At 37.0% G+C, this 27,266-nt stretch overlaps 2 protein-coding genes across 4 annotated transcripts in view; both read left to right on the top strand.

The window, feature by feature from the left end:
• The first annotated feature begins 5,318 nt into the window (after positions 1-5,318).
• Positions 5,319-9,772, top strand: LOC129247042 (SWI/SNF-related matrix-associated actin-dependent regulator of chromatin subfamily A containing DEAD/H box 1 homolog). The gene is made up of 8 exons (XM_054885909.1): positions 5,319-5,634; positions 5,766-5,929; positions 5,984-6,585; positions 6,732-7,064; positions 7,125-7,392; positions 8,175-8,321; positions 8,393-8,692; positions 8,747-9,772. The coding sequence occupies exons 1-8, from the start codon at positions 5,496-5,498 to the stop codon at positions 9,368-9,370; spliced, it is 2,577 nt and encodes an 858-aa protein (XP_054741884.1). The 5' UTR covers positions 5,319-5,495; the 3' UTR covers positions 9,371-9,772.
• Positions 9,773-22,308: 12,536 nt separating this feature from the next.
• Positions 22,309-27,266, top strand: part of LOC129246796 (uncharacterized) — a 37,981-nt gene continuing 33,023 nt past the window's right edge. For 2 of the 3 annotated variants that reach the window (XM_054885407.1, XM_054885405.1), the window contains exon 1: positions 23,127-23,982. The gene's annotated coding sequence lies outside the window, so the exon portion shown is untranslated. Of the gene's footprint in view, positions 22,600-23,126; positions 23,983-27,266 lie in introns of those variants that run through there. The other variant, XM_054885406.1, reaches the window with a different exon arrangement.

Below are 27,266 nucleotides of genomic sequence, written 5' to 3'. Positions count from 1 at the left end.
GTTTACTGGGGCGGCAAGCCTTGGTCGGGAAACACCCGAGTGATTCCGGTAACGTAGAACCGGCTGCCATGGGACGTCACACTGACGTCTCTCTCATTTGTTGTGTTTCTATAAAAAAAGTCGACTAGTCGATCGGTAGTCAACTGATATGATCCATTCCATTTAAATACGAATACTCGGCTGGGTCATGTCGTCCGAATGTATACAAATGTTCCAGCTCAGAAAGTATTCGATGCGGTACCTGTTGTTGGTAGTAGAGGAAGATAAAGGCCTCCTCTGGGTTGGAAAGATCAGATAGAGAAGGAATTGGTTTTACTTGGTGTGCCCAACTGGAGAAAGAAACGACTGGTGCGCTTTGTTAAACTCGGCTAAAATCGCGACAGCGTTTTTCGCGCCAATTAAGAAGAAAAAGAAGTGCATGATTGAGATGATAATACATAGTACTTTACGGTAAAATTAATAGCGCAAACTAGTACGGTAGTAGATAAATTTGAGATTTGCACTTCGACCTCATGGCCTTTTGTGCCCTCTACTCATCACCGTACTTCAACAAAACCCAGTTCCCTGATTAAACTTAAGACAGAGCTGCATTGGGCTGAGCGTATTTACCTTTCTTCTGGCTGTAATTTGGCGAGATGTTTCAACCTTCTCCGCGCTATAGCCAATGAGTTTGTTTTATTTCAAAAATCAACAGCCAGTTCAAATTACATTTTACCAAAATATGCGATCTCCCTCTTTGGTATAAATATTCCGGTAGCTTCAACAGCTGCCGCTTTAATCTAACGTAGTCCAATTTTTTTAAGCCAACTCTTTACACTCCACGATTTTATATTGGGGATACAAGTGCAATTTCAGAAGATGAAACAGATGGCTTTGTGTGCATCGAAGTACAACGCAGCTATTTCAACTAGGATTAAGATGGTTCAGTGTGTAGAAGGCCATGCATTTGAGGAAAGTTTTTGATTGGCACACGAGTGAAGGTCCTCGAAGAATGTGGTATATGTATGTATGTGTGTGATTTGGAACACCGCTGTATATTAGATGCGATGAACGGGGTATCCCTACAAGAAATATGGAACATGTGACAATTATTCCAGACCAAGCAGCGGCGCATAAATTTGGAGTAGAATGCATCGTAGAATATTTGACAAATCCGCCTCATAACCATCGAAAGTTGAAATAAAATAAAACCGAATTTGATGTATTTTTTTCGCAGAGCAAAAGGTAAAGAATGTATGTACATATACAGGGTGGGCCAAATAAGACCTACTAATGTTAAACACAAATAACTTTTGCAATAATCATTTATTTTGGTTAATTGTTTTTATACATTGAATATATTTTATGGAAATTATGTATGAAATATTACATCTAACAAATATCCATAGAAATATCGATACAAAGATTGCCTCTTTTTAACGCGTTTTCCATTACACCACATAATGTTTCTGTTTGAAGGCTCAGTATTTCGTCTCGAATATTTTGCTTCAGCTGTCTAATAGTCTCTGGTTTATTAAGATACACTTTGTCTTTTAAATATCCCCATAAAAAGAAGTCGGGCGCAGTCAAATCTGGCGAACGAGGTGGCCAAGTGAAATCTGAATTTTTGGAAATCAGACGCTCGATCAGCCACAGTCCATAGTTTGCCGAGCGGTATGCGCAGTTGCTCCATCTTGTTGAAACCACAAATTAGGATACTGCTCCGTCATTGGCCGCAAAATGTTTTCAATCAATGTTCTGTAAGAAGCTCCTGAAATCGATTCCGGCGTTTCATCCTCATTTTCGAAGATATATGGACTGATAACTCTAGAGGCCATAACACCGCACTAAACAGTACATTTAGATGGGTGCAACTCATGTTGGTGTTGCCCTTGGATTTTCAGAGCCCCACAATCTACAGTTTTGTTTGTTGACATAACCATTTAACCATATCTAAAAAATTAATTTGTGTGGCTAATTGTGTAAAACGAATAGCGTATTGTAGTCGTTGTTGGTGGTCGTTGTTGGTGGTTCCATAATAAAATTCCAACAATTCAATTATAACCTACAAAAAGAGAAAAATAAATATGTCAAAAAATAAAAGAGTTATTTGTGTTTAACATTAGTAGGTCTTATTTGGCCCACCCTGTATTTTTACTCAACCTTTAAAGGCTGATTTTTCAAAGTCCCGCTAACATTGTTTTTAACCGTCGGCCATGCCGAATTGGGTTGTGCATGACTACATTCTAGAGTTCGGGTTCGAAGCTCATTCTGGGCATGAAGCAAATAATAGAAAATTCTTTTGCGTAGAGCAGTTGCGTCTAGGCAGGTATGGGCAAATATTTGATGTCTGTATTTCTGTCATGAAAACTCTTGTAATAAAAAACCATTTGCCGTTCGAAGACGGCATGAAGCGGTAGGTTTCTCTATTTGTAGAACAACTTCAAGTTGCACACTTCAAATTGGATGCCTTGAAATAACAATTTCATCAAGTTCTGGTTAGCTGACGTCTCGATCATTGTGAGAATTTTACGAAAAAATTCACAAAAATTGATTGTGAATACACGAATAATCCCATTAAGCTGAGTTGTGTTTACAAAACCACGGTAATTTTTTGGAAATCGTGAGACTGGAAATCGGCGTAATATAATTTTTGAAGAGCTAATTAATTTAAATGAAAAATTTGCCGTAATAGTTTATGTCTAATGGCGTAGCATTAGAATTTTCGACAAAAAACCTGTTCATAAAATTTATCTCTAAAATAAAAGCTTTTTTAGTTTACTTCATATAACTTCTTGCGTATGTATACATAACTTGTCAGTGCTGCCAATTACAAAAGACTGTGGTGCCCAATACTTAATACAAAAGTTATGACTATGTTAAGACTTAAAAATCATGAAACTTATTTAAATAACGAAAATGAAAGTTTCCTCTCCTTTAATTACCGCATCCAAGATTTACTGCGTTATATTTACTAAAAAAAGTTACAAACTTGACATTAATCAATTTTTGTTTTATGTTCATTTACGCGTTTCACTTACTACCACTTAATATATTATACTAAAAAAAAAAACCCAAAAACATGTACATCAAAACCTAACGACGGCGTTGTCTTTATAGAAAGCAACAAACATGGAGAGCAACTGTCAAATATTATATGTGATAAAAGTCGATGAAAAAACTCACAGAATAGTAAAATCGCTAAACTCGGTACTAGCGGTACCGATACGAAAATTGACGCTAATTTGTTGCAGAATTGCGCTACACTCCTATTGCATGTATCAAGACAAATTCATACATCAAGTTGTTACTAGAGCAGTTGATTTGTTTTTTCTCTTTCCGATTTGGTAGTTCGAATGACACAGTCAGTGATATGTATTGTATCTCTTTTTGTTTATTTGTTATAAATTGCGACATTCTAACACCAAATTACAAAACCAAAATTTAGTTTTTGCAAAACAACTATTAGTGCCCATTTACACAGGGAAACATTTAGAAGGGAAACATTTTGTTCGGGGAAAAGGACAGCCGCGGAAGAGAGAAGGGAATTTGTCTCTCGTACTGGTGACACGTTTTGTGGTGCTTATTCGTATTTCCAATCTTAAAGCAATTTTTGACAGTTGCTTCATTCGTTTTCTTCTTTTGGGGGAGAAAGTTCTGAGTTCTGTGTTGGTTTTAAATCAAACGGAAGAAATCAACGATGACAAACATCAGCGCGCTTGGGAAATGCAGAATTATTTTTGCTAGTAAAATAAGTTTAATTTAAAAAAGTTATGCGACATGTTTATGTTGAATTCTAATTTTTCCCCCAATTTTTAAATACTCAAGTTAATTTTAAGTTAATTATTTATATATGAAGTATTTTTAATTTCATTTTTTTTTTATTTAAGTACAAAAATGTATATATATATATATGTATATGTTAATAAAAATAAAACAACAAATTATTTATTATTTAACGAGTTTGCATTCTTCGTTGAAATATTTAAGGAACTGTTGAACGTTCTCCGCTTTACATGTTAGCGGGTAGTAGAATATATCCGAAACAGAAGATGCTAAACGTCAAAATGCAGCTGAAAACAATTTTGAATTTCCAGTGTCTCTCTTCCAGATGTCTCCGTGTGTAAATCGGCACTTAGCGTGTAAAAGTTCGCATTGGATTTACCTAAAAATCCGCTCTACGTATTTCGAATTTTCGTACGTAGCTATTCAAAATCCGTGATGCAATTTTCGTATAATTCACGAGAGCGAACCTGTGATGGATTTAGTGGCAAGGTTGAAAAAGAACACATTAAAAAAATGCAAAAGCCGTGAAGCACTCTAATATCCTGGCGTATTAAGAATTTTAAAATCTTAAGTCGCCCTCTCACTCCAAGTTGGCGCTTAACAAAAAACTACTAGTTTACTTCAAACTTTTGCAGTATTATTTTATTTTTGAAACCTCTGTTAATCTTAGTCAGCCTAAACTTAACTTAATTAAAAATTTAACTTGACTTAAGAAGTTGGTCAAGATTACCTAACACTCCAATGTTTCGTTGTTATATATTCTATTACGCGTGTTTGACAATTTGTATCCTAATATGCCATATAAAATAATATCTCGTCGAAAAGAATTTCTGTACATTTGCATTTATATATATATATATATAATTGGCGCGTACACCCGTTTTGAGTGTTTGGCCGAGCTCCTCCTCCTATTTGTGGTGTGCGTCTTGATGTTGTTCCACAAATGGAGGGACCTACAGTTTTAAGCCGACTCCGAACGGCAGATATTTTTATGAGGAGCTTTTTCATGGCAGAAATGCACTCGGAGGTTTGCCATTGCCTGCCGAGGGGCGACCGCTTTTAGAAAAATGTTTTTTTTTTCGTCTTAATTTTGGTGTTTCACCGAGATTCGAACCGACGTTCTCTCTGTGAATTGCGAATGGTAGTCACGCACCAACCCATTCGGCTACGGCGGCCGCCCACCACTTGCATTTACTATTAAGAATTATAAAATCCGCAACATGGCAAGGCGATTCACTCCGTGCTCTCAACTTACGTTAGCCCGAAACTTAAAAATCTAGGGGCAGTTAATATTTTGCCCAGGCTATTATATGAAAAGCAGTATTTAGTATTTACAACTTAACTTAGAATGTCAAAATATATAAATAAAGATTGACAGTTCCTCTGAACAACGAAATTTGACAATTTAGCGACCAAAGAATAGAAAAAAATCCAGATTACAACCCTACTTGTTTAAGGTGCCCTTATATACCTTTTTTATTTTACCAAGTTCCCGCCGTTAATAAGTTATGCCAATATGCAACCGTGCATCTGGCGAAACCAATTCCGCGGTTGCGAAAAAGAAGAAGCACTTATAAGAGCTATAGCGGCAGCGATTGAGTTCTGCTGGAAAGTGGTGTGCTTGGAAAGATTACTTGAAGAGTTGTGAAAATAAAACTAATAAGTATAATTACCATCAGTTGCGAAAGTTTTAAATGTTAATTGTTAAAAGTATTAGTATAATATAAACTATGGCAACAGTTGGCGAGTTAAAAACTGGGGATCTAACCGAGACTGGGGTAAAGCCGCCGCCAGCAAAGACCACGAGTCTCGCCAGTGACTTGCGACAGTTTCGTCTAAACAAATCAGTTCCTGCAGCCAATAAGACAGGTGAGAACAGCTGTTTCCCTATAGTTCTTAAGTGAGGCATGTTTGGGGAAATCCGCAGCTGCAGCGAGAATTCCAACCAATTTATAATGGTTTCAAATTGTAATGAGTTTTTGCATGCGTTGCGTTTACAGAACGAGTGCCAGGTAAAAAACGTATACAGGTAATGGCGGATAGCGATAGCGATGGTGCTGCCGACAGTCATACGCCCAAAAAAGTGAAATTGGAATTATCTGTTAAAGAAAAGGAGGACCGGTATTTGGCTGCTGTTAAAATAGCGCCTAATTACGATGCAATGGTAAGTATTTTGTTAAATAAACCGGAAAGTCAAAATATACTTCTAATTGCTTAGGATATACAAGATGCACTGGTGCGTAACGACTGGAACGTTTCCGAAGCATTGCGTTACCTAAAGGAGCATTTCAAGCCAAAACCTAATTCCTACGCTAACAAAACTTCCTCAGTGAATAATGCCCGCGGAAATGTTAAACCTTCTCAAAATGGCAGCTCTTCTCGTTCAAAAGCACAAGCACAAAACTATTCAGATTGTGAGGACTCGGACGATGAAGTACGTGCATCCACCGACCAAGTGTATGACAGTGAAGAGAGTGATACCGAAACATCAAACGAAATGACAGGACAGCGGAAGAAAGTGTTTGATTTTATGAATAAAGCAACGTTGATGGAATTACAAACGGTAAAGATGCTGTCCGAAAGAAAGGCAAACTTAATTATGGAATTGCGTCCTTTCAAAGACTGGAAGGATTTACTAAAAAAGTTGGAATCCAATAAATCACTCTCAGCAGATTTGTTAAATTTGGCACAAGAATTGATTAATAAACAAAACAATGTGGCTAATATATTAGAGAAATGCAACAAAATGGTAAAACGTTTGGAGGCGGCAATTGAAACTGGCGCAGGCATAGTAGAACAGCCAAAACTACTTAACAAAGAGTACGTAAGAAGTACTTTTTCATATGGATGTATATATGTATATGCATACATACATTATTTATGTACATGCATAAATATAAGAGAAAACATATTCTTTGAGGGGAAACATATCTTACAATTTATTTTCCTCTTTCATTTCCAAATAGAATGAAATTAGCTGACTACCAAATGATTGGTCTTAATTGGTTAACGGTGATGCATAATCAGAAAATGAACGGCATCCTTGCAGATGAGATGGGACTAGGAAAAACTATACAAGTTATTGCATTTTTGGCGTATCTGAAGGAGAACAATTTGTCCAAAGGCGCGCATTTAATTGTTGTTCCATCCTCCACGCTGGACAATTGGGAAGCAGAAATAAGCAAATGGTGTCCAATCTTGAAAGTGGAAAAATATCATGGTAATCAAGATGAACGAAGGCGCATGCGTGTACGCTATGCCAAAGATGGCTTTACAGGTTTCGATGTGTTACTGACAACGTATGTTAAATCTTTTCGGTTCTGTATTTAAACAAATCTAGCATACATTTTCAATTTCAGTTACCACATAGTCAGTTCAACGCCAGAGGAATGCAAAATGTTTCGCGTATGTAAGCTACACTATGTTATTTTCGATGAGGCGCACATGTTGAAAAATATGACCACCCAACGCTATGCTAATTTGATAAAAATAAACGCTGAAATGCGCATCTTACTTACTGGTACGCCGTTACAAAATAATCTACTCGAATTAATGTCACTACTTTGCTTTGTGATGCCGTCATTCTTCGCCAAAAGCATTGAGGACATAAAGAGCCTTTTCGCCAAGGTATGTTTTTGAAACAAAAATGTCAAAAGTATAGTTTTATAAAAGACTTTATATATTCTAAGTACTCGTGCGTAACAGTTCTCTATGACTAGCAGCATAAACATTCCCCATACATGGACGGGGAATGCTGCTGGAGTGACAGTTTTTGGCCGCATATAAATCCGGGTCGTTCCGGTAACGTAGAACCGACTGCCATTCAGTAGGGCCCAGGTTTGGACACCCTCGTGAGACATGAAACATTAAATAATTGAAAATGGCTTCTCTAAAAACGATCGCTTCTTGGCAGGCAAAGGCAAACCTGACGGTGTATTTTTGTCATGAAAAATCGCCTCATGAAAACAATCTGCCGTACGGAGAGCGGATGGCACTATAGTTCCCCCGTTTGTGTAACAACATCGAGGCACAGGCCATATATGTTTTTTTTAGCAACTAAGTCGTATGCGATGGATTTGCAATTTTTCTATCCGCCAATCTCTGTCCCTTTAGCAGCTTTTTACGGGAGTCTTGTGCTTTTATAAATTTATGTATGTTATACATATAGTATAACACACTTGCATACTGTATGTAGCCGAATGGGTTGGAGCGTGAGTACCATTCGGAGAACGGAGGTTCGAATCTCAGTGAAACACCAAAATGAAGAAAAAGTGTTTTCTAATCGTGGTCGCCCCTCGGCACCCTTTTTAGGTGTTTGACCGAGCGCCAATTATTTTTTTTTTCTTATACTGTATGTAGTTTGTCCCGTTTATTAATTATTGATTCTTTCAATCCTTTTTCAATTGCAGAAAGGCAAGCCTGAGAGTGCTAATAAAGATGTGTCGCAGTTCCAGGAAACTCAGGTGGAACGCGCCAAACGTATTATGAAGCCATTTGTCCTGAGGCGTCTCAAAAAAGACGTACTTAATAATTTGCCCAAAAAAGAGTCTTTCACTGTAAGTATATCTGAATTATTGGATATAAGAGAAAGTAATCAATACAAAAAAATTGTGTTAATTTATTTTAGATCAAAGTTCCGATGAGTGAAACGCAAAAACAATACTATCACGAGCTGGTTGATTACTATTCAAATAGGAAGGGTGAGATTTGTAGCGGTGATCGTGCAGGTGTAACCATTATGATGGAAATGCGAAAAGCTGCCAATCATCCGCTTTTAATGCGGCACTATTTCAGTGACGAAACGTTGCAAAAACTTTCAGAGCGTTTAGCCTGTGCGCCGTCTTTTAAGAAATCAAATCCACAGTATATATTCGAAGAGCTGGCGATAATGTCAGACTTGCAAGTGATGCAATTATGTAGAAAACATGTAAGTGATACGAATTAATTTTTTTATTCAATAATTCAATTTAACAACATCTAGGATTTATATGATATTACCATACCACCAAGTTTAATATGCGACTCTGGAAAATTCCAACATCTCGATACGCTATTGCCCAAATTAAAAGAGGAGGGTCATCGCGTTTTGATATTCAGTCAGTTTACGATGATGTTGGATATTGTGGAGAATTATTTGAAGATAAAAAAACATGGTTATTTCCGTCTGGACGGTTCAACTGCAGTTGACGAACGACAAGATATGATAAATGATTTTAATGCAGACTCAGGCGTTTTTATATTTTTATTGTCAACGAAAGCTGGAGGTGTTGGCATAAATCTGACAGCGGCCGACACGTGCATCATACATGATATTGATTTTAATCCCTACAACGATAAGCAGGCTGAAGATCGTTGTCATCGTATGGGGCAAACACGTGAAGTCACAATATATCGTTTGATCTCTGAAAGCACTATCGAAGAGGGTATGCAGTTGGTAGCAGAAGAAAAGCTGAAATTAGAAAAAGAAATCACTTCAAATGAGAAAGGTGAAGTGCAAGAGCAAAAATGTGTTGTACGGCTACTCACCATGGCTCTGGGTCTAGATAAAGATGAGGAGGAACGTTTAAATAATTCTATGAACAGCTCATTGAGTACTTCCATGTAATATGATGGGGGATAATTTAATTCCATACAAAGCAAAAAGCAAAAGAGAATGTGAGGTTTTGTGAACATTTATTGGTGTAATTTTTAAATTTTAAATGTTCGGATTGTACATGAATATGTTGCGCGCAACTACGAATCACATTCCCAAAAAATTCCGGATATACGAAAAAGTGTTATGAATTTATATTGTATGCTAATGCGTAAGTTAAAATTTTCCAAAACAAAAATATATATTTCCTTACACCAACTTATCTGCAATGTGGCTACAATGTGTTGTGAGTATTAATGATTATTGTCAGTAGCAAATACTTTATACTTCATAGTAACCCCAAAATTGCAGTTAAATGTTTTAGGTTTTCCTTACATATTGACATTTTCAAATAACATATTTATTCAGAACGATTTTATTTGCTTGCCAGATTAAAAATTACGTCGAAAATATAAAGAATATCAGACTTTTGCTGCAGCAACTTTTTGACGAAAAATTTGTGCTAGGAAGAGGGAAATAAATAAAATGAAATTATGACTTCATAACATAAAAGCTTAACTTATTAAAAGCAGTAGAGACCACATACATTTTTAAAAAAGAAATAAAAATAGAACGGAAATATTCGACTCTAAAAAATTTTTAATTGTTATTATTTCTTGGGAGATTTTGTTGTTGTTGTTGTTGTTGCAATAAAACAAACATTCCCACAAAAGCTTGGGAATGCAGCTTTAGTGACAGGCTGTGGAAAAATGTTAGATTGGGGAAGGTTAGGTTGGGTTGTTGTTGGTGTAGCAGCATAAACATTCCCCATACATATACGGGAACGCTTCTGAAGTGACAGTCCTTGGCCGCATATATCCAGGTCGTTCTTGCTACGTAGAACCGACTGTCATGGAAACGACAGGTTAGGTTAGCCAGGTTGCTTGTCTAAGACAAGACACTCGGTTGCCCGAAGGCCCATTGTGATACCTCAAGAATGATAGAATCATTATTCTTTCCATCATGGTGATGTTGTTGTTGTTGTTGTAGCAGCGTAAACATTCCCCATACGTATGTATATGGGGAATGCTGCTGAAGTGACAGTCCTTGGCCGGATATAAATCCGGTTCGTTCCGGTAACGTAGAATCGACTGTCGTGGGAACGTCCGACTGCCGATGAAACTTCCCCCCTAACTAAGTTGCCGTCGACCGTAAAATAGTTTTAAACCATTTGCGCAAAAATGTTGATTGCAAAAATAATAGAATTCCTTCTCCCCAAAATATATCTCTCGTAACGGGCATCTCTCTTAAGTGGGTTCCATTCATAAGCGAACACTTTTCAGTACCGCAAAAATCCTTAGGGGTTTTGAAAATGTTTCTTTTTTGAGCTGACAACCCTCCCGTAATAGGACGTGAACACTTTTTTCCCTCCAAAATTTTAATACTAAAGTGGCAACTCTCCCTGATCAACTCTTCTGAAGATAAACTAGAAAATGAGATGACGACCAGTGAACTTCTTATAAAGTGGCTTATTTAGTAACGTGAAAAACTAAACGCTTATTCTTTATATCAGATATTTCACAGTGACCACAAAGGCTTTGAATTGCTTACTGGTCTTCAAATATAACTCCAAGATATCGAAATTAAAGGAAAACAATTTGAATACCTTGCATAAGCAAATTTGATTTTTACATTTCTCGTGTTTCTCTATCGTAATGAAAATTGTGTTTATTTTGTCAAATTTTTATACATATAACTGTTCTGGTTTTGGAAATAAAACAGGTTAAATATTAAAGATCAGTCACAAATAATTTTAACTTTTTTTATTTTTTTCTCATAAGCGGAGGAGATCCATTAGCGGAGAAATTTTTCAGTCCCTTAGATGTTAGAGGAAAGATAAAAGAGAGGTTAGAGATTAGAGAGAGAGGAAAGATAAAATGTGGGTGGTAGGACGGAAAAATTAGTTTAAGGTCACTCTGGTGATCACAGGCGTTGTGCCCTGTGATTACACACACCAGTACTCTCAGGTCCTTTCTGCTGAGTTTTAGGAGAAAGGTTGCTATTTTCCTGTTTGGTTCTTTCACAAAACACTTGGTTACTCTGCACGAGTTCAACCCAGACCTACGCCATCTATGGGCAGACCTCATAAAGTCGTCAATCCATAGTTGAATAGATGCAGAATTGACGCCTAGAAAGGGTTCAGGGCCTAGTGGCATACTTGCAGAGCCTTCATTAGCCAGTTTATCAGCTACCTCATTCCCTGTCATAGCAATGTCCAGGCACCCAAATAAGACTAACTTAGTTGTGTTTTGCAACACTGTTCAGTTTTGTTTTACATTCACCGACTAACTTCGAATAGCAGCGTGGGTTACCCCACATCAGCACGGTTTCCGACGAGTGCACAGCACCACCACTGCACTCACCGCCATAAACGCCCAGATAAATCGCGGGCTTAACCAAAACCGCCCCTGCGAGAGTACTGTCCTAGTAGCGTTGGACTTGCAAAAGGCTTTCGATACAGTCAGCCACTCCACGCTACTAGATGACATTTATCAGTCGACACTCCCGCCAGGGTTGAAGAGGTGGTCCGCGAACTATCTGAGCGGTCGGCACTCGTCAGTGATATTTCGAGATCAAACGTCAAAGCAGAGAAAGATTAAGCAAGGTGTACCGCAGAGTGGTGTCCTTTCTCCCTTGCTGTTCAATTTCTACATCTCGAAGCTCCCCCAACCACCAGCGGGAGTTTCCCTGATCTCATGCGCTGACGACTGCACGATAATGGCGTCGGGCAATGACATCGATGGCCTGTGTTCCAAAGTGAACAACTACCTCACCGACCTTTCTCGCTTTTTCACTGCGAGGAATCTCCAACTTTCCCCCACCAAGTCCACGGCGACCCTCTTTACCACCTGGACAAAGGAGGTCAAGCTGTCCCTTAAGGTTAAAGTCGATGATACACCAATTCCGACGGTAAATAACCCCAAAATTTTGGGTGTAACCTTCGACAGCTTGCTCTCCTTCTCTGCGCACACAACCGCAATTGCCACTAAAGTCCAAAATCGCAACAAGGTCCTCAAATCGCTGGCCGGCAGCACTTGGGGCAAAGACAAAGAACTGTTGCTTTCGACATTTAAGGCAATTGGCCGGCCGGTTCTAAACTATGCTGCGCCTGTCTGGTCGCCTGGAACTAGTGATTCGCAGTGGACAAAGCTACAGACTTGTCAAAATACCGCCATTCGGACAGCGACCGGGTGCCTCCTGATGTCACCCATCCAACACCTACATGACGAGGCACAAATGCTCCCAGTAGTGGAGCATAACAAACTGCTCAGCAAGCAGTTTCTGCTTGGATGTTACCGAAGGTTTCACCCCTGCAGACAATTGCTTGAGCCTGAGCCGCCTCCCAGGCACGTCAGAAGACATCTCCTAGACTACGCTGACGAAATCCAGGACAAAACTGACCGCAACCTACTGGACCGGACAGTATTTAGACAGTCAATAAACGACATTCGCCGGGAGACCGTTACCACCTTCATGAACTCCCGTCCTGTGACATGCCGTAATCGGAGTCCAACCACCACCTATTGTAGATGAAGAGCTCCAACTTCCTCGTGAGACTCGTGTAACACTGGCACAACTACGTTCTGGATACTGTAGCAGGTTAAACTCCTACATATCCAGAATCGACCCCGACATACCAAACACATGTCCGGCATGTGAAGGTACCCCGCACGACACTAACCACCTCTTCACATGCCCCATTAAACCGACTCATCTAACCCCCCTCTCCCTCTGGACCCAACCTGTCGAAACAGCACGTTTCCTGGGCCAACCCCTAGATGAGCTAGACGAAGACGAACGATGATGTGCCTACACTGACAGGGCTGCCTATGCTGTTAAAACAACAACAACAACCAAGGGCTTTCAGTGCAGCTTGACTGTCACTATGTTACAAATTCCAATACTGTTGCTCCGCCTTTTTTTCTCAATTAGCCAGTACGCCATATTCAAGATGGCATAGACTTCTGTAAGGAATGCCGTGGCTATCTGTCTTGTGGCATAGCAGTACTTAGTGTCTTCGTCTAAGTACCATCCAGATCCGCTACCATCATTGGTTTTGGATCCGTCGGTGTAGAAGATGTGCTGATATTCCCTTAATAGGTTCTCTGGACTTAACCATTGATCTCTATCTAGGATCAAACCATCATACTTCCTACCGAACCTAATCGCCAATTCGCACCAATGCTCAATCTTATTTAGAGCTATCTGCATTTTATTGCATATAGCTTCAAGTGATCGTCCTGAGATTAATACGCACACATCGTCCGCGTTGGCTTGATTGTGTCCAATTTCCTGCAGATCATTAAGAACAGGCCGCAACAAAGCACCAAAGTAGGGGAGAGAGTACACCGCCTTGTGGGCAACCATTCTTAACCTCATCCTTGCCACCTTCATCGCTTTCTCTATCCATGGTAAACAGTCTTTTGGAGAGCATAGAGTGAATCCATCTGACAATAATTTCTTCTACTCCATAACTTCTGATAGAAGAGCACATGGAGTCAAAGGTAGCACTGTCAAAAGCTCCTTCAATGTCCTCCAACAAACCAAAAGTGTACTCTCTTGCTTCCAGCCCTTTTTCGAGAGAGAGAGTACACTGTAAACGAATTCCGGTCATTCCGATAACGTAGAATCCACCGCCATGAGAACAATAGAATTGTTGGTAAAACTTTTACTTAACGTAGACTGGAATTAAATGAAAGGCACGGCGTAACTATTTGTACACCCAAGGCGTATTCAATATTGAAACACTAAGAAAAAATATGTAAATAAAAAGTTGGTTAACACAAAACCTTGTTAAATTTATGTATCCCCCTTGTGATCGCTTTGAAGTTATCAACATTTTGTAACCTCCGTGGCATCGACTGTACAATGTTTTTTGGATACCCGTCAGGTATTTTCTTTTGATAACCCTATCGCTGTTTTATGGGATTCTATGCTGGGTAGTTTTTTTTTTTTTTTGCTTTCTTACTTCTTAGCCGAAATGGTCGCAAATATGCTCAATTGAGTTAATGCCTAGGGATCACGGGCATGGTGTTTTATATTAGAGTCTTCGCTTAAGCTGATGTGCATTATATTGCTGAAGGAACATAACACATTTATGGTCATTTCCACGACTACCACTCCCATTTTAGACTTGTGAAGCTTGCCATAAAAAGCCATCTGCCTCCAAGCATAAAATTGTAGATCTCCCAAAACGCAAGCCCCAAATTGGTAGAGAGGCTCGCCCAAAGGCCTACCAAAGGATGTACGTGCCAAGTGTACAAGAAAAGTGTTTTCTTTTCAAACTCAAATATCAAAATAAATAAGCTTAAAACGTCAAACGTTTACTTTTCCGTTTTTAAAATCATAAGCACTAACATACCTAAAATATGGGTTTTCCTCTAGAGTTAAAGTGAGTTTTTCATTCCTGAAAAACGTCCAAATGCTCTACCCCATTGTCGAGGCCCCACTATATTTTACGGTAGTTCGTAAGATTTGCTCATACTCTATATTTTCTATAAACTAAATTCGTCAGTAAAAAAAAATAAAAATTATTATTTTATGCATTTTTGTGCAAAATTTAGGCGCTTAATTCCATTTATTTATTGTGCTGTAATTTTTTTAATAATCTGATTTGCCCAAGTGACAGGATTTTTGATTTAGTTGTTATTAGTGTTATTATAGTAGAATTAATCAAACTTGGTTTTGTTTCGTTTTTGCTGAGGTAAATTCCGGTCATCCTGGTAACGTAAAACCGACTGTAAAGAGAACGTTTTCTTTTAGTTGTTGTAGCAGCATACAAATGCCATCACTTTCGCTGTCGATATCATGACGGGTAGGACCAAAGATATAAAAGAGCCGGCACTACGTTCCGAGATGGATCATGTTTTCCCCGAATAAGGGTTGGCACCCCACTGAATTAACTCTGTTTAGTGCGATGAATTTGCACAACTCCAATTTGGCCATTTTAGCTTTAAGATTTTCTTTAAGCTGAGGTTGCGAAGACAGTTTTTCACCTGATATTTTAAGAAGACGAATACCGTACCTCTTTTTGAATCCTTGGAGCCATCTATCACTAGCGAGGAAGTTTGCTTCATTTTCTTTAAATTTTGCATGCAGTGTTTTTGCCTTTTACTTCAATATTAGAGCACTTACTGGCCAGTTTTTATATCGCATTCGGATAAACCAACGATAAAGAGCGCTCTCCATGTTGGGCAACTCTGAAGAACGCAGTGTTTTTCTATTTCCAGGTCCACAATACGTGTTGTTTACGCATTTTAAAATCACTTGCCTTTTCGCTTCAATGTTAGAAATTGTTGATTTAGCAACATTATATTTCTTTGCTAAATTGGTCACAGATGAGCCTTTTTTTAAAAAGCCGAGAATTTTAGTTTTTTTTTTAATGTCAAGCACACGGGTTTTTTAGAACTCATTTCCACCAGAAAACATAAGACGAAACACTCTTTGCAAAAACCAAACCGTGACTGAAATATTTTAGTCCTTTCATGCACTTACGAATAAAATGCCTATTTTATAATTAGGGGATTCCCCAATTTCAGAATTACTTGAGATCAATGTAATTACATTTCATTTTGAGGAGAAGTTGCAAGTTTTTACTTGTAAGAACTTGCAATTGAAAAAATAGCTAATCGTAAAGTAAAAATAAACACGAATTCAAATTTGCAAATTGAGTCAAAATCTTAAATTTAAATGAAAATTGTGATTAAAATGGATAATGTAAGTAAATATATTTTAGATAAAATTTATAAAGTTTATTTGAAGTCATATATTAAATAGAAATCGGCCAATGATATAGAGGTATGCACATCTGAACCACATCCTCCAGTCACCGTTGCTGCAGTTTCGAAATACAAATGGAAAGCATTGAAGGTATATGTGATTTCGTGTTTTATGCTTGTACTTCTGGGTTATTAACTAATTTGGCAATATATTATATATACATACATGCATAAATGGAAGCAAAGTAAATATTAAAAAAGCTGTGATTGCCACAACAATGCAATTGCTAAAGGAATGTTCTTCAACTGACAGCGACGATGAAATGAAACAAATGATTGTAGACAATATAAAATCGTGTGATGCTAAGCTCGTTATTTTTGTATTTTATTTACTTTATTATTATTATTCTATTTTTTTGATTTGATACAACTGAAAATTTGTTTAATTTTTGTCATCTTTCGCGCCAAAAATTTGAGGGGTTACATACGTCCAGCAGCACCAAAAATGCGCTAAAGAAAAACTATTTTTAGAAGGGATAACAATAGAAATGAATATAAAAATTGTATACATTGTTTATTAGTACTTAAACTATAAAAAATTATTTTAATTTTTCTTTACGAAAATTAGTATATAAAAAATCACGTGACCCAAAGTACAATGAAAAAAAGTTGCTCCACGGTCTGCATCATTTCTCCTTGGATCTGTAAAAAGTAAAAAACTTCTTGTAAAATAAAGTTGTAGTCTGTCGAGCCAGATTTTTGAATTTCGAAAAATTTTGCAACTCACGGCATTTTAAAGAAAGTACGCGTTTTACGTCATAAATGTCATACTTTAATTATGTTTACAAAATTTTTTAATAAAAATATCAAATCTATAGAGAAAACATTTTCGAATATTTAAAGGAAAACCGCATTAAAAAATATTAAAAACTCTATGAGTTATCATGCAGACCGTTTTAAAGTTAATTGGCTGTAGAAGCTGTAATATTGAGAAATATCGAAAAAAAACATTCTGGACGTATCAGCTGTGAGTAAAACTTGCAAATTGTTAATGGTTTTGTGTTCATGTACTTTTTTATATATATTTCTTTCTCTTTGAGAGTGATTTCTCGGAAATTAAGTTACTTGCAAGTTACTGGATAATTTTTGCATGAACAAACGCTTTCACAGCCGATGAAATATAACAATTAGAGAAGCTATCATTGCTATCTGGTTACCCTAAACATTATGCGCCTGGAATTTCGATGAAAAAAGGAAAAGCAAAACTATCTTAATCGTTTACATTTATTTATAGTTATAACTTAACATTGGTTAGTCTTATTTGGACGACCCTCTTGAAGCCAATAATAAGTTTGCAATTCAATAAAAGTCTAGTCTAGTCAAGTTCAACAGAAATGCATCATAAATCTATATTTTACGTTTATTTCACCCCAAAGCCGAACGAACCACAGTGAACCGAACGAAAATTCACAAACACTGAGAGAAATCTTTCCAAAAACTCTACTGGCTTTGTCACCGCTCATGGCTATCCAACTAAATTATCTATGTATAGTACACACATACATATGCATACATATTGCATATGTGTTTAGAGTAAACACTAAGAGCGGAGTGGCGGAAGAAGAGCCACAAAAGTCACAGCTGTTGTGAAGAGTGGCAATGTTTGGGGAAATGAGAATGAAAACGCTACGATAGTGATAAGAGTACGTATATACCATATATATGTACATACATACGAAAAAATACTGAGTTATTATCGTGCAATGAATGGACCACCAAACTTTAGCACGCGAGAACTACGAACCTGGGCTCCCATAGCTAATTTGGCAAACTGAGTCAAGGCCTTCATTTAACTGCTAACTGCGACGCATAGACGCACAGACAGACACACATATTTAATGTTATGGTACACATATTTTGAATAATGGCGGCATCTCATCTCATTTGTGCGGCTATAGACATTTTTATTATAGTTACAGACGTGTTTGGATACAGTGAACTAATTATTGCAAGGTTTGTTCACAGCATCCAGGTCGTTCACAATAACAAGGTTGACATTTTCTGTGGAATAAATTTGTAGAGAAATAGAAATATGCATATGTATGTATGTTTATTGAAAGAATTCACTAATAGTTAAAACATGGGCCGAAAAATCGCGAGCCTAACACATAGACGCCACTAGTTTTATTGCATTCAACTCTTTTTCAATTAGTACTGACCTTAAAAAAACAGCAATTAAATTTTCATGATATTCTATTTATTAGTTCGTGAGTTATTTTGGTAAGAGTGACGCTACTTTTGCTATTTTCAAAACAGTGGACCAAATAGAATTTCGTGCTTTAATTCTTCACTGCTTCTTGATGGGAAAAAATACCGTTCAAGCGAAGAAATGACTTGAAAAGTGTTATGGGGACTCCGTTCCATCAGAAACAAAAAAAAAAACGATGGTTTGCTGACTTCAAACGTGGTCGTAGAGACCAATGATGCACAACGCAGTGGACGCTCAATTAGACGGTAACACCCCGTAAACACCAAAAAAATCCACAAAATCGTTTTGAATGATCAAAAAGTGAAATTGCGTGAGATAGCTGACATCATAGAGATATTAAAAGAGCGCGTTGGCTTTATATTGCATGAGCATTTGACTATGAGAAAGCTCTGTACAAGATGGGTGCTGCGTTTGCTCATTTTTAAGACAACGCACCGTGTCGCAAGTCAATCAAAACAATGGCAAAACTACATGAATTGAACTTCGAATTGCTCTCACATCCACCGTATTCGCCAGATTTGACTCCCAGCGGCTACTGGCTGTTCGCAGATCTAAAAACCTCGTCAAGAGGTTATTGCTGAAACTGAGGCCTATTTAGAGGCAGAAGATAAATCGTTATACAAAAGAGGTATTGAAATATTAGCGTGGTGCTGGAATGATTGAGTTGTTATTGATGGGAGTTACGTTGATGAATAAAGCTAATTTTGAACAAAAAAACTAGTGTTCTTTGTTTAGCCCGTGACTTTCAGATGTTTATTTTATTTCTTTTAGATGTTTATTTCTGGCGTCCAGATATTTAATTTTGGATCGTCATTTCACTTAGCGCTCGTAATGTTAGTATGCCAGCATTATCAGTAGTGTTGGCCTCAGCCCACGCGGTAGCTTTATCGAAACTTTCCATAGTTTCGGAATCTTTTAGAGGATTTCTGATCTGTATTTCACCTTGGTTGTCTTCATTAAATTTTGGATTTTTTTAATAACGGTCGCCCCCCGATGGGGCGATGGCAATGGCAAACCTCTGAGTGTATTTCTCCTATGAAAAAGCTCCACATAAAAACCATTTCCCGTTCGTAGTCGACTTATAACTGTAGGTCCCTTCATTTGTGGAATAACATCAAGACGCACACCACAAATAGAAGGAGGAGCTCGGCCAAACACCCAAAAAGGGTGTAAGCGCCAATTAGATATAAATAAGTATAATATAAGTATATTGCTAGAGCGTCGGATGTGGGCGCATAGTGCTGAAACAAATGTTGGGCAATATTGGCTTTCGGCTTAATTTGAGTCCATGTAAGAGATTCATCGATTTCTGAGTTTCTCAGTAAGCCTACGTCGCTTAGATTCTTTAGGGCGTCCCCTGCGACTTCAACCTTATCCATTCCAGTCAATGGCTATTCTATTTATGTCGTCGCTGGTTTTTCGTAGTGTATGGCCAATACACTTCCATTTCCATTGTCATATTTCATTGTCTATTGGTTTTTGTCTGTTTCGATCAAGGAGTTGTTCGTTTGAGATCCAAGCCAGACAGGAGGAATGGTTCTAAGGCAACGGTACACAAATGTTTACAACTTTCGAGTCGCAGGTATGGACGTCAACCACATTCCGCAGCCATACAGAAGAATGGATTTAACATTCGAATTAAAAATTTGAAGTTTGGTGTACATCGTCAGCGGTTTGAAAAACCAAATCCTTTTGGGGCATGCAAAGGCTGATTTGAATTATTTGGTTCTGGTTACAATATCATCTAGAAACTATAATAATAATAATAATATCGTGCGCATGAATCGACGGACGGGCAAACATGGATAAATCGACTTCTCTCATCATTCTGAGCAGCAAAATTTGGTGGGTGGGAAATTCCTTTGCTGAACTATGGCGTCTGAAGATATTAAAACACCAAAGCTGCCAAATTAAGTTTTCGTATTTGTGATCAAAGTTGCTTCGAAAAATTAGAAGTATCGTTAAAAATATAAATTCGAGCTAAATATAATGTTCAAGCATACGACATAAAATGTTTGGAGCGAACTTACGTAAAATGTCTGTTGAAAAATGAGAAGGTTAAAGGTTCTACAAATTTAATACTGGGAAAATTTTGCTATGGATATTTTCTCACAAAAACTTTATGCGACTATTAAAAATACCTAAACAATTAAAAAAGAAATATCAACATAGCATTGGAAAATACCGTGCGATTTGGCGGAAAACACCTTTCTTTATAAATTCAATAGGGTTGGATAAAGTTGTAAAATCAAGCAGTAAAAAATACATAGATATACATATTTACTTAAAGAGTGTACTCGAAGTGTAACCAATTAAAAAGTCCATAAATTTAATTTGGAAAATTACTTTTATTCAATTCAAAGTAAAAAATGTGTGCGGTTACAGCAGCCCAAACCATTACCTGTGGCGGGTGCTGCCTCCTGATGGCCAATCGATGACTCAAATTCTGGTATGGATGGCCGGTCGAATAATCCATATAGTTTTTGGAGTTTACGAATTACTCCATTTGAAAAATTTTCTCGTCAGAAAACACAATGTTCGAAAATTGCCCACTTTCGGTCAAGCGAAGCAACTCCTTCGCTCTCTCACGTCTTACTTGTTGCTGCTTTGGTGTGAGGTCATGCGCCTTTTGGATCTTGTAAGGCTTGACTTTGAGATTATTTTTCAGTATGCGGCGGATGCTATGGTCAGATATTTTCAGTTCTTTCGCCATTTGATTTGCACTTCTTCACTTTTTGAATCATTTCACGTGACGTTACAGTCTTATGATGACCACCTCCATGACGTTTCGCGATGCTACCGGTATCATTGTAACGAGTAATGGTGCGTTAAAAAAAAAAGACTGTTTAATTTAAGGGACTCGAGCTCAGAAACAATCGCTGGTTGTGATTTTCTAGCCAAATATAATGCAATTACACTATTACGGTTGAAATCCATTACTGATCTTCTTTTTTCGCGTTTACTCTCGGCAAAATGCTTTCGCGCACTTGTAAACAATACTCTGGGCTGTCATTTAGCCATTAGCTAACAGATAGCTGATACCCGTGCATCAGCTGCACGAGTGGTCTGCAGTTGCTTACACTTCGAGTGCCGGACCCTGTAGTTGCCTCATAAAAAGTAAAAGTGCCACAATGGTTGAAGCTAGAAAATGTACTACTTAGCTTTCTACTTGTCAATTTTTTATAACGGCCATTTATATACATATGTATTCACTTGTAATTGCTTTAAATTGTAAAAGAATCTAATCCAATTAATAAATATGGATACCCTTGGTCTTGGCCAACAACACTTAGGGAATAAGTAATTGCGCTCTCAGACAAAAAAGTTTCAATACCACTGGCTTTTATCACAGTGAGAAGCTTCATTCGTATGCATATACAGTGGTATTACAATGGCATATGTATGAATATATACTTGTATTTGTATGTAAACGCATCGATAAGCAATTGATTTATCAGTTGGCGCGCGCCAAGAACGTAAAGTGCCTATGGTCAAAACAGAGCTTGGGTGCGTCAAAATCTTAAACAGTTTATGTATGTATTTGTAATATTTTTTTAATATATGGATGTAGGTATGCATGCATGTTTATACATATACATGTGGGCTTTTGACTCATTCGAATATAGCAAATCATTTAATAGTATGTATGGGTATGTATGGAGCAATAGTTGTTGGTGTCTTCCATTCATGGCTCACCAAGGCGGTGACGGTAGTGGAACGCTTATGTCATTGTTAGCGGCAGCGAACCACGATCGCATGCGTTCGCTCGATCTGTTTACTCTCATGAGAACTATTATACAGACATACATACATTCATACATTCATAAATACATTCCCCAAGCTTGAGCTAGGGGATTGTTATAGAGGTTGTGCGAGAAGCGGAAACTCTCAGTTGGCAGCAACTACTGTGTAGAGCGAAAATTCTACAGTCAGTCTTTCTCTGATCGCGCCGATGATTTAATTTAAGCTGCAAGTTAACGCACTGTTTGTTCTGAAATTCCCACGCGAAGTGAATTTTCTCTTGGATATTCTAATGCAGTTGAAAGTTATACAAATGATTGCTAATTAAAAATTACATAGGAATATTATAAACGAGTTGGGGGAAAAAATAAACACCAAAAATATTTACAAAAGCGAGTTAACGAAATCATCTACTTATAAATATTAAATAACCAAAACGAATCAATAAATATATGTAAATGTAAAGAATAACGGTTAGTGAAAAAAGTTTGGAAAATACGAAATTATAAAGTTAGATATGATTGAATATGCAAATCAGTCAACGCCAATATCAAAAAATATATATGCAGTTTCTAAACTTATTTCTTTAAATACATGCATATGTATGCACATATGTCGATACATTTAAGCAACGCAACGAATAGCAGTGATTCATGCTTGTGCTCGAAATAGTCGATTAGCGAAGAAAAGAAGATACACTGAAGAAATTCACTTACGTACATATACCACAACAAAAAACAATTAATATACCCACCCATACATATGTACATATGTATATGTATGTATGTATATGCACAAGAGCGCATTTGTATAAAAAAAAAATTTTAACGACGTCGAGTACGCCTTTATGAATAATCTGTACATACATACATTTGTACACATATATTTACATACATATATGAATAATCGTAGTATGTGTCTTCTAGCATAACGCAATCACATTTGCGCTTGGATATCAACGACCCACAAGAATCAAAAATTTCATACATACTCGCAAGCATACATACATATCTATTAGATGAAAAGTGTGAAAATCATCATTCACCCAGTGTGATTAGCGTGCAAGAAAAACAAAAGACAAGCAAAAGTAAAACGAAAATAATAATATTTAGCAGGAAAACGAATCTACAGAACGGATTAGCGATACATAGAAATTCACAACCAACGAACGGAAGAAATATCCGTAGAGTATTCGAAAACGATCTGGCGTAGACAAAAAGCAACGAATAACGACGTATACAAAGAGCGGTGCAGCGCAGGAAGAAGGCGGCACCACATCCATACATGCAAACAACTACCAATAGATACAAGACGACGGCCGCACGATATAACTAAATGGGAATATAGTAGATAGAATCGAGAAACGAGAATCGAGAACCGCGAACTGAAAACTGAACGAAGCAAGAATCTATTTTTGTTTTTTCGTACTACTCAAAGTTGCACACACAAAAATTTCTAAGCACTAATTAAAAGCAAAAACAAAAAACAACAAAAAAAACAAAATCAAAACATAAAAAGTAAGAAAAAACCATACAAATAATAATAAGAAAAAAAATCTCGAAAGTGTGTGCGCAGTATTAGAGGAAGTAGAAAACGTTTAAGCAACAAATAATTAAAATATATTCATATATAGAATCAGCGACATACGCCTTGAGCAGTAAAAACGGCTAAAACGAATTTTTTTAAATAAAAGAAAATACAAATATTCGAACACAAAAAGTCCTAAAACATCAAGTGACACTAACACAAATAAAAATATTGTGATGAAATATATTTCAACGGAATTTCAGAACTATTGCGCTAGTTAAATGTTATCCGTACTTCTTCCGGTGCGATTACGATCAAAACGAACGAAAGTAAGTAAGAAAAATAGCACAGCGGCTGACAGCTTAATTGATACACTACTAAATTCCAAGTTTAAATGGATACAATTTTTGCGGTGCCAGTTACGCAATCATATCAAGAAAATATTTAAAAAAGGCAAGACTTCGATTATTTTTAAAATTAAGTGAATACGAGATTTTACCACCAAAACAAGAAAACAGCATTATTTATGTATCGGGTGTTTTTTAAGAGCTCGGGAGCTTAAAAAATATATATATATAGTCTGTGTCAGAAAAAAGGAACCTCGATTATTCATGAAATATAAAAGACATACATTTCAAATTTTTTTACATGAAAGTATATACAAACCTATGAGTCGCAATTACTCAATAAGCCGTGTAGTATTCATTGTTGTCGAGTATAGCCTAGCATCTTATTCATGATTTGAACCAGCTTTTCTGCGAAGCTCGCCGATAAATAAGACTATATTTTGCGAACTTGTCGCACGAGTTGCTTTAAATCATGGACTGGTCTTCCGGCAAGATGCGTTTTCATAGTTCCCCACACATTTTTAATGGAGTTGGCGTCTGGGGACTGGGAACGCCAGTCCAATACTGTGACGCCATTTTCTTGTCTTGATGTTTCTCAATGTGTTTTTCCGAGAGCAGTGGTTTTGATGATGTGGGACGGTAGGATATGCTCGCCTCCTTCAGTCGATGTTCGATGGTGTTGATACTCACATCTATTCCCTCTTTAGCAAGAACTGATCATGCTTGGCGTAGTCGAAAAGAAGGGTCCCGCTTAAAAAGTTGGACGATCACTTTATCCTGCTTTTTTGTCGTCACTCGCTTCAAGCCCCTCTCGGAAAAGTCATCAAGAATTTTGTACACCTTATACCGCTGATTCCACATCACAACAAACTTTTTTGTTTTTTTAATTACTTTTGCAGCCGCGGCGTAAGATAATTTCGGCCCTTTCGAGTGCGTCCATAAAAATATCGCCTCAAAACGCTTCGCGTACTTCTCACTCATTTTTGTTTGGTTGCGTTTACGGGAAAGTTTCCAACGACACTAACCTGAGTGAGCACTGGCGTCGTAGCCCTTGAGTGGGACTATTATGCAATGAAATATTATATATCTTGAAGTTACAAGAAAAAAACGGTTCTTTTCTTCTGACACAGACTGTATATAATTGGCGCTTACACCCCTTTTGGGTGTTTGGCCGAACTCCTCCTCCTATTTGTGGCGTGCGTCTTGATGTTGACAAAAATGTTTAAAATGGTAATACAAAACAGAAATACTTATACTGTTGGAATTAATTTTATTTTATTATAGTTTGGTCGATAATTTCATAGCATTGGTTATTTGAATATGACTACAGAATGGACTACTATGAAAGTCCAATTTTTGACTAAATCTGGCCGTAGTGGCTTGAATATTGCAATAAATCAATTGTCAAATACGCTGTATGGTAAGTTGTCCACTCAAAATTTTCATTAGATCAATTAGATTCATTAGATCATTGGATCAATTAAGCTGAGCGCAACTGTTAAAGATAATTCAACATAAAAATAAACAAAAGATCGGAGTAAGAGAATATAAAAAAAAATTATAATATTGTCAATAAATCATATTGGAAAATGTGAAACTTAAAATACCAGTCAAATGAAGAATAAAAAATTAAAATAACAGAATAAAATATAATATTTTAATAAAATAATAAAGGTACACATAACTCGCAACAGTAAAGCAAATAATAACAACATATGTATAAAATGCAAAAATCCCAGCAAGTGCCGCCCAAGGCGTATTCATTAAAGGTGGTGGCATTAGACCAACAACAATGTTTTGTACGTTTGATTGTCAAAGCAAAATAGAAAACAAAGAATGAATTCGCCTTGTTTCATTCTGTGCTGACAGCCACGTGGGCACGGCGAAAGAAAAAAAAAATAAGTCAACTGATTTACTGATGCCACCTTTAATAGATTCACCTTGGTGCCGTCTTAAGACTAGTAACAAAAAATGCGAGGTTGACTATTTATGTTACGGGTCTTGCCAACCGTAAGTGCTGTTGAGTGGTTGCTGACATTTTCGCTGAAAAATTTGATATATTTGACAATAGCCTTATACAATCTAAAACGTTTTGTCAATTTTGAGTGCGATTTGTGTGGCTTACAGTTACTTCAAACTTGTCAGTCAACAAATAATTGAGCGAATCTGGTAAAAAATTTCGTGCTTTGATTTTTTGTTTTTGCTATAATAACAATAAACGCCTATTGTGTTTCGAACTTAGTTTTCTATTTTTATTGTTTAAATTTGAATTTTTTGATGTTGTATATTTTTTGCTTAAGGATTTTTGCTTATGGACAAATTGCATGAAGGCTGAACAAAACCGGTTGCACTTGAAAGTAAGAGACTGTTAACATCATACAGAAAATACTATATTACATGGCCAATTAGTAGTGGAAAGTGTATATTGCCCTAAAATCCCACATAATTTGACAATAGTTCAAAAGACGCTCATGTCTCCTGATGCATAGACTTCCGCGCATTTCATGTCCTTTTTATTCCTCGGCTCACAAAATAAATAATGACCCTCGTATGTATGCATTCCTGTATATGTAACTACGATCGATTTAAATACAATTAGTAAAATTGAAAGAGATAAACTTAAAATAGAAAAACAAAAATGCAAAAAATACAACAACGCACGAACTACTCATTTCACATGTGGTCGGCTAATAAGAGAACGCCTCTGTGACCGAAAGTCAATAGCGATTACTCAGCGAGTGCCAGTCAAGCACCACTTCTATCATATTTATTCTGAAAACAAAATATTATATTGAGCAAACTGAAAGCGTTGCCCAGTCGTAACTATAATATTTTTAGTGTAATGCAAAATAATCTCTCACGCCGCTCACCGCTTGCGTTTTTAACTAAGCCTATATTGTGAAAAAGAGTAAATGCATCACCGCATTGTTTTTGTAGAGATAATTCCTAAATATTTTAATTCCAACCGCAAGAACGCGCAAATGCGCAAGCCGCCCACTTTGCATTCTCCATAGGCTGACTCAACCACTCCATGATGTATGTATAAACAACTACAGTAACAATAACGATTTACTAAGCATCGATGGCGCTGTGTACGTTAAGGCTATTTATTACACATAAAATACGACAAGTGTAACTTTACAAAAACAAATATGCAAGAAAAAATATAAATAAGTGACACTTTTAATTAGTGTCTTCTTGTTTTTGTTGTTATAATTACTGTTGTTGCTGTTATGTGGCATAGTCGCGCTATGTTATAACTATTT

The sequence above is a fragment of the Anastrepha obliqua genome, chromosome 5 (genome assembly GCF_027943255.1).
Source record: "Anastrepha obliqua isolate idAnaObli1 chromosome 5, idAnaObli1_1.0, whole genome shotgun sequence".
NCBI lineage: Eukaryota > Metazoa > Arthropoda > Insecta > Diptera > Tephritidae > Anastrepha > Anastrepha obliqua.
This window is presented reverse-complemented; position numbering and strand designations above follow the sequence as displayed.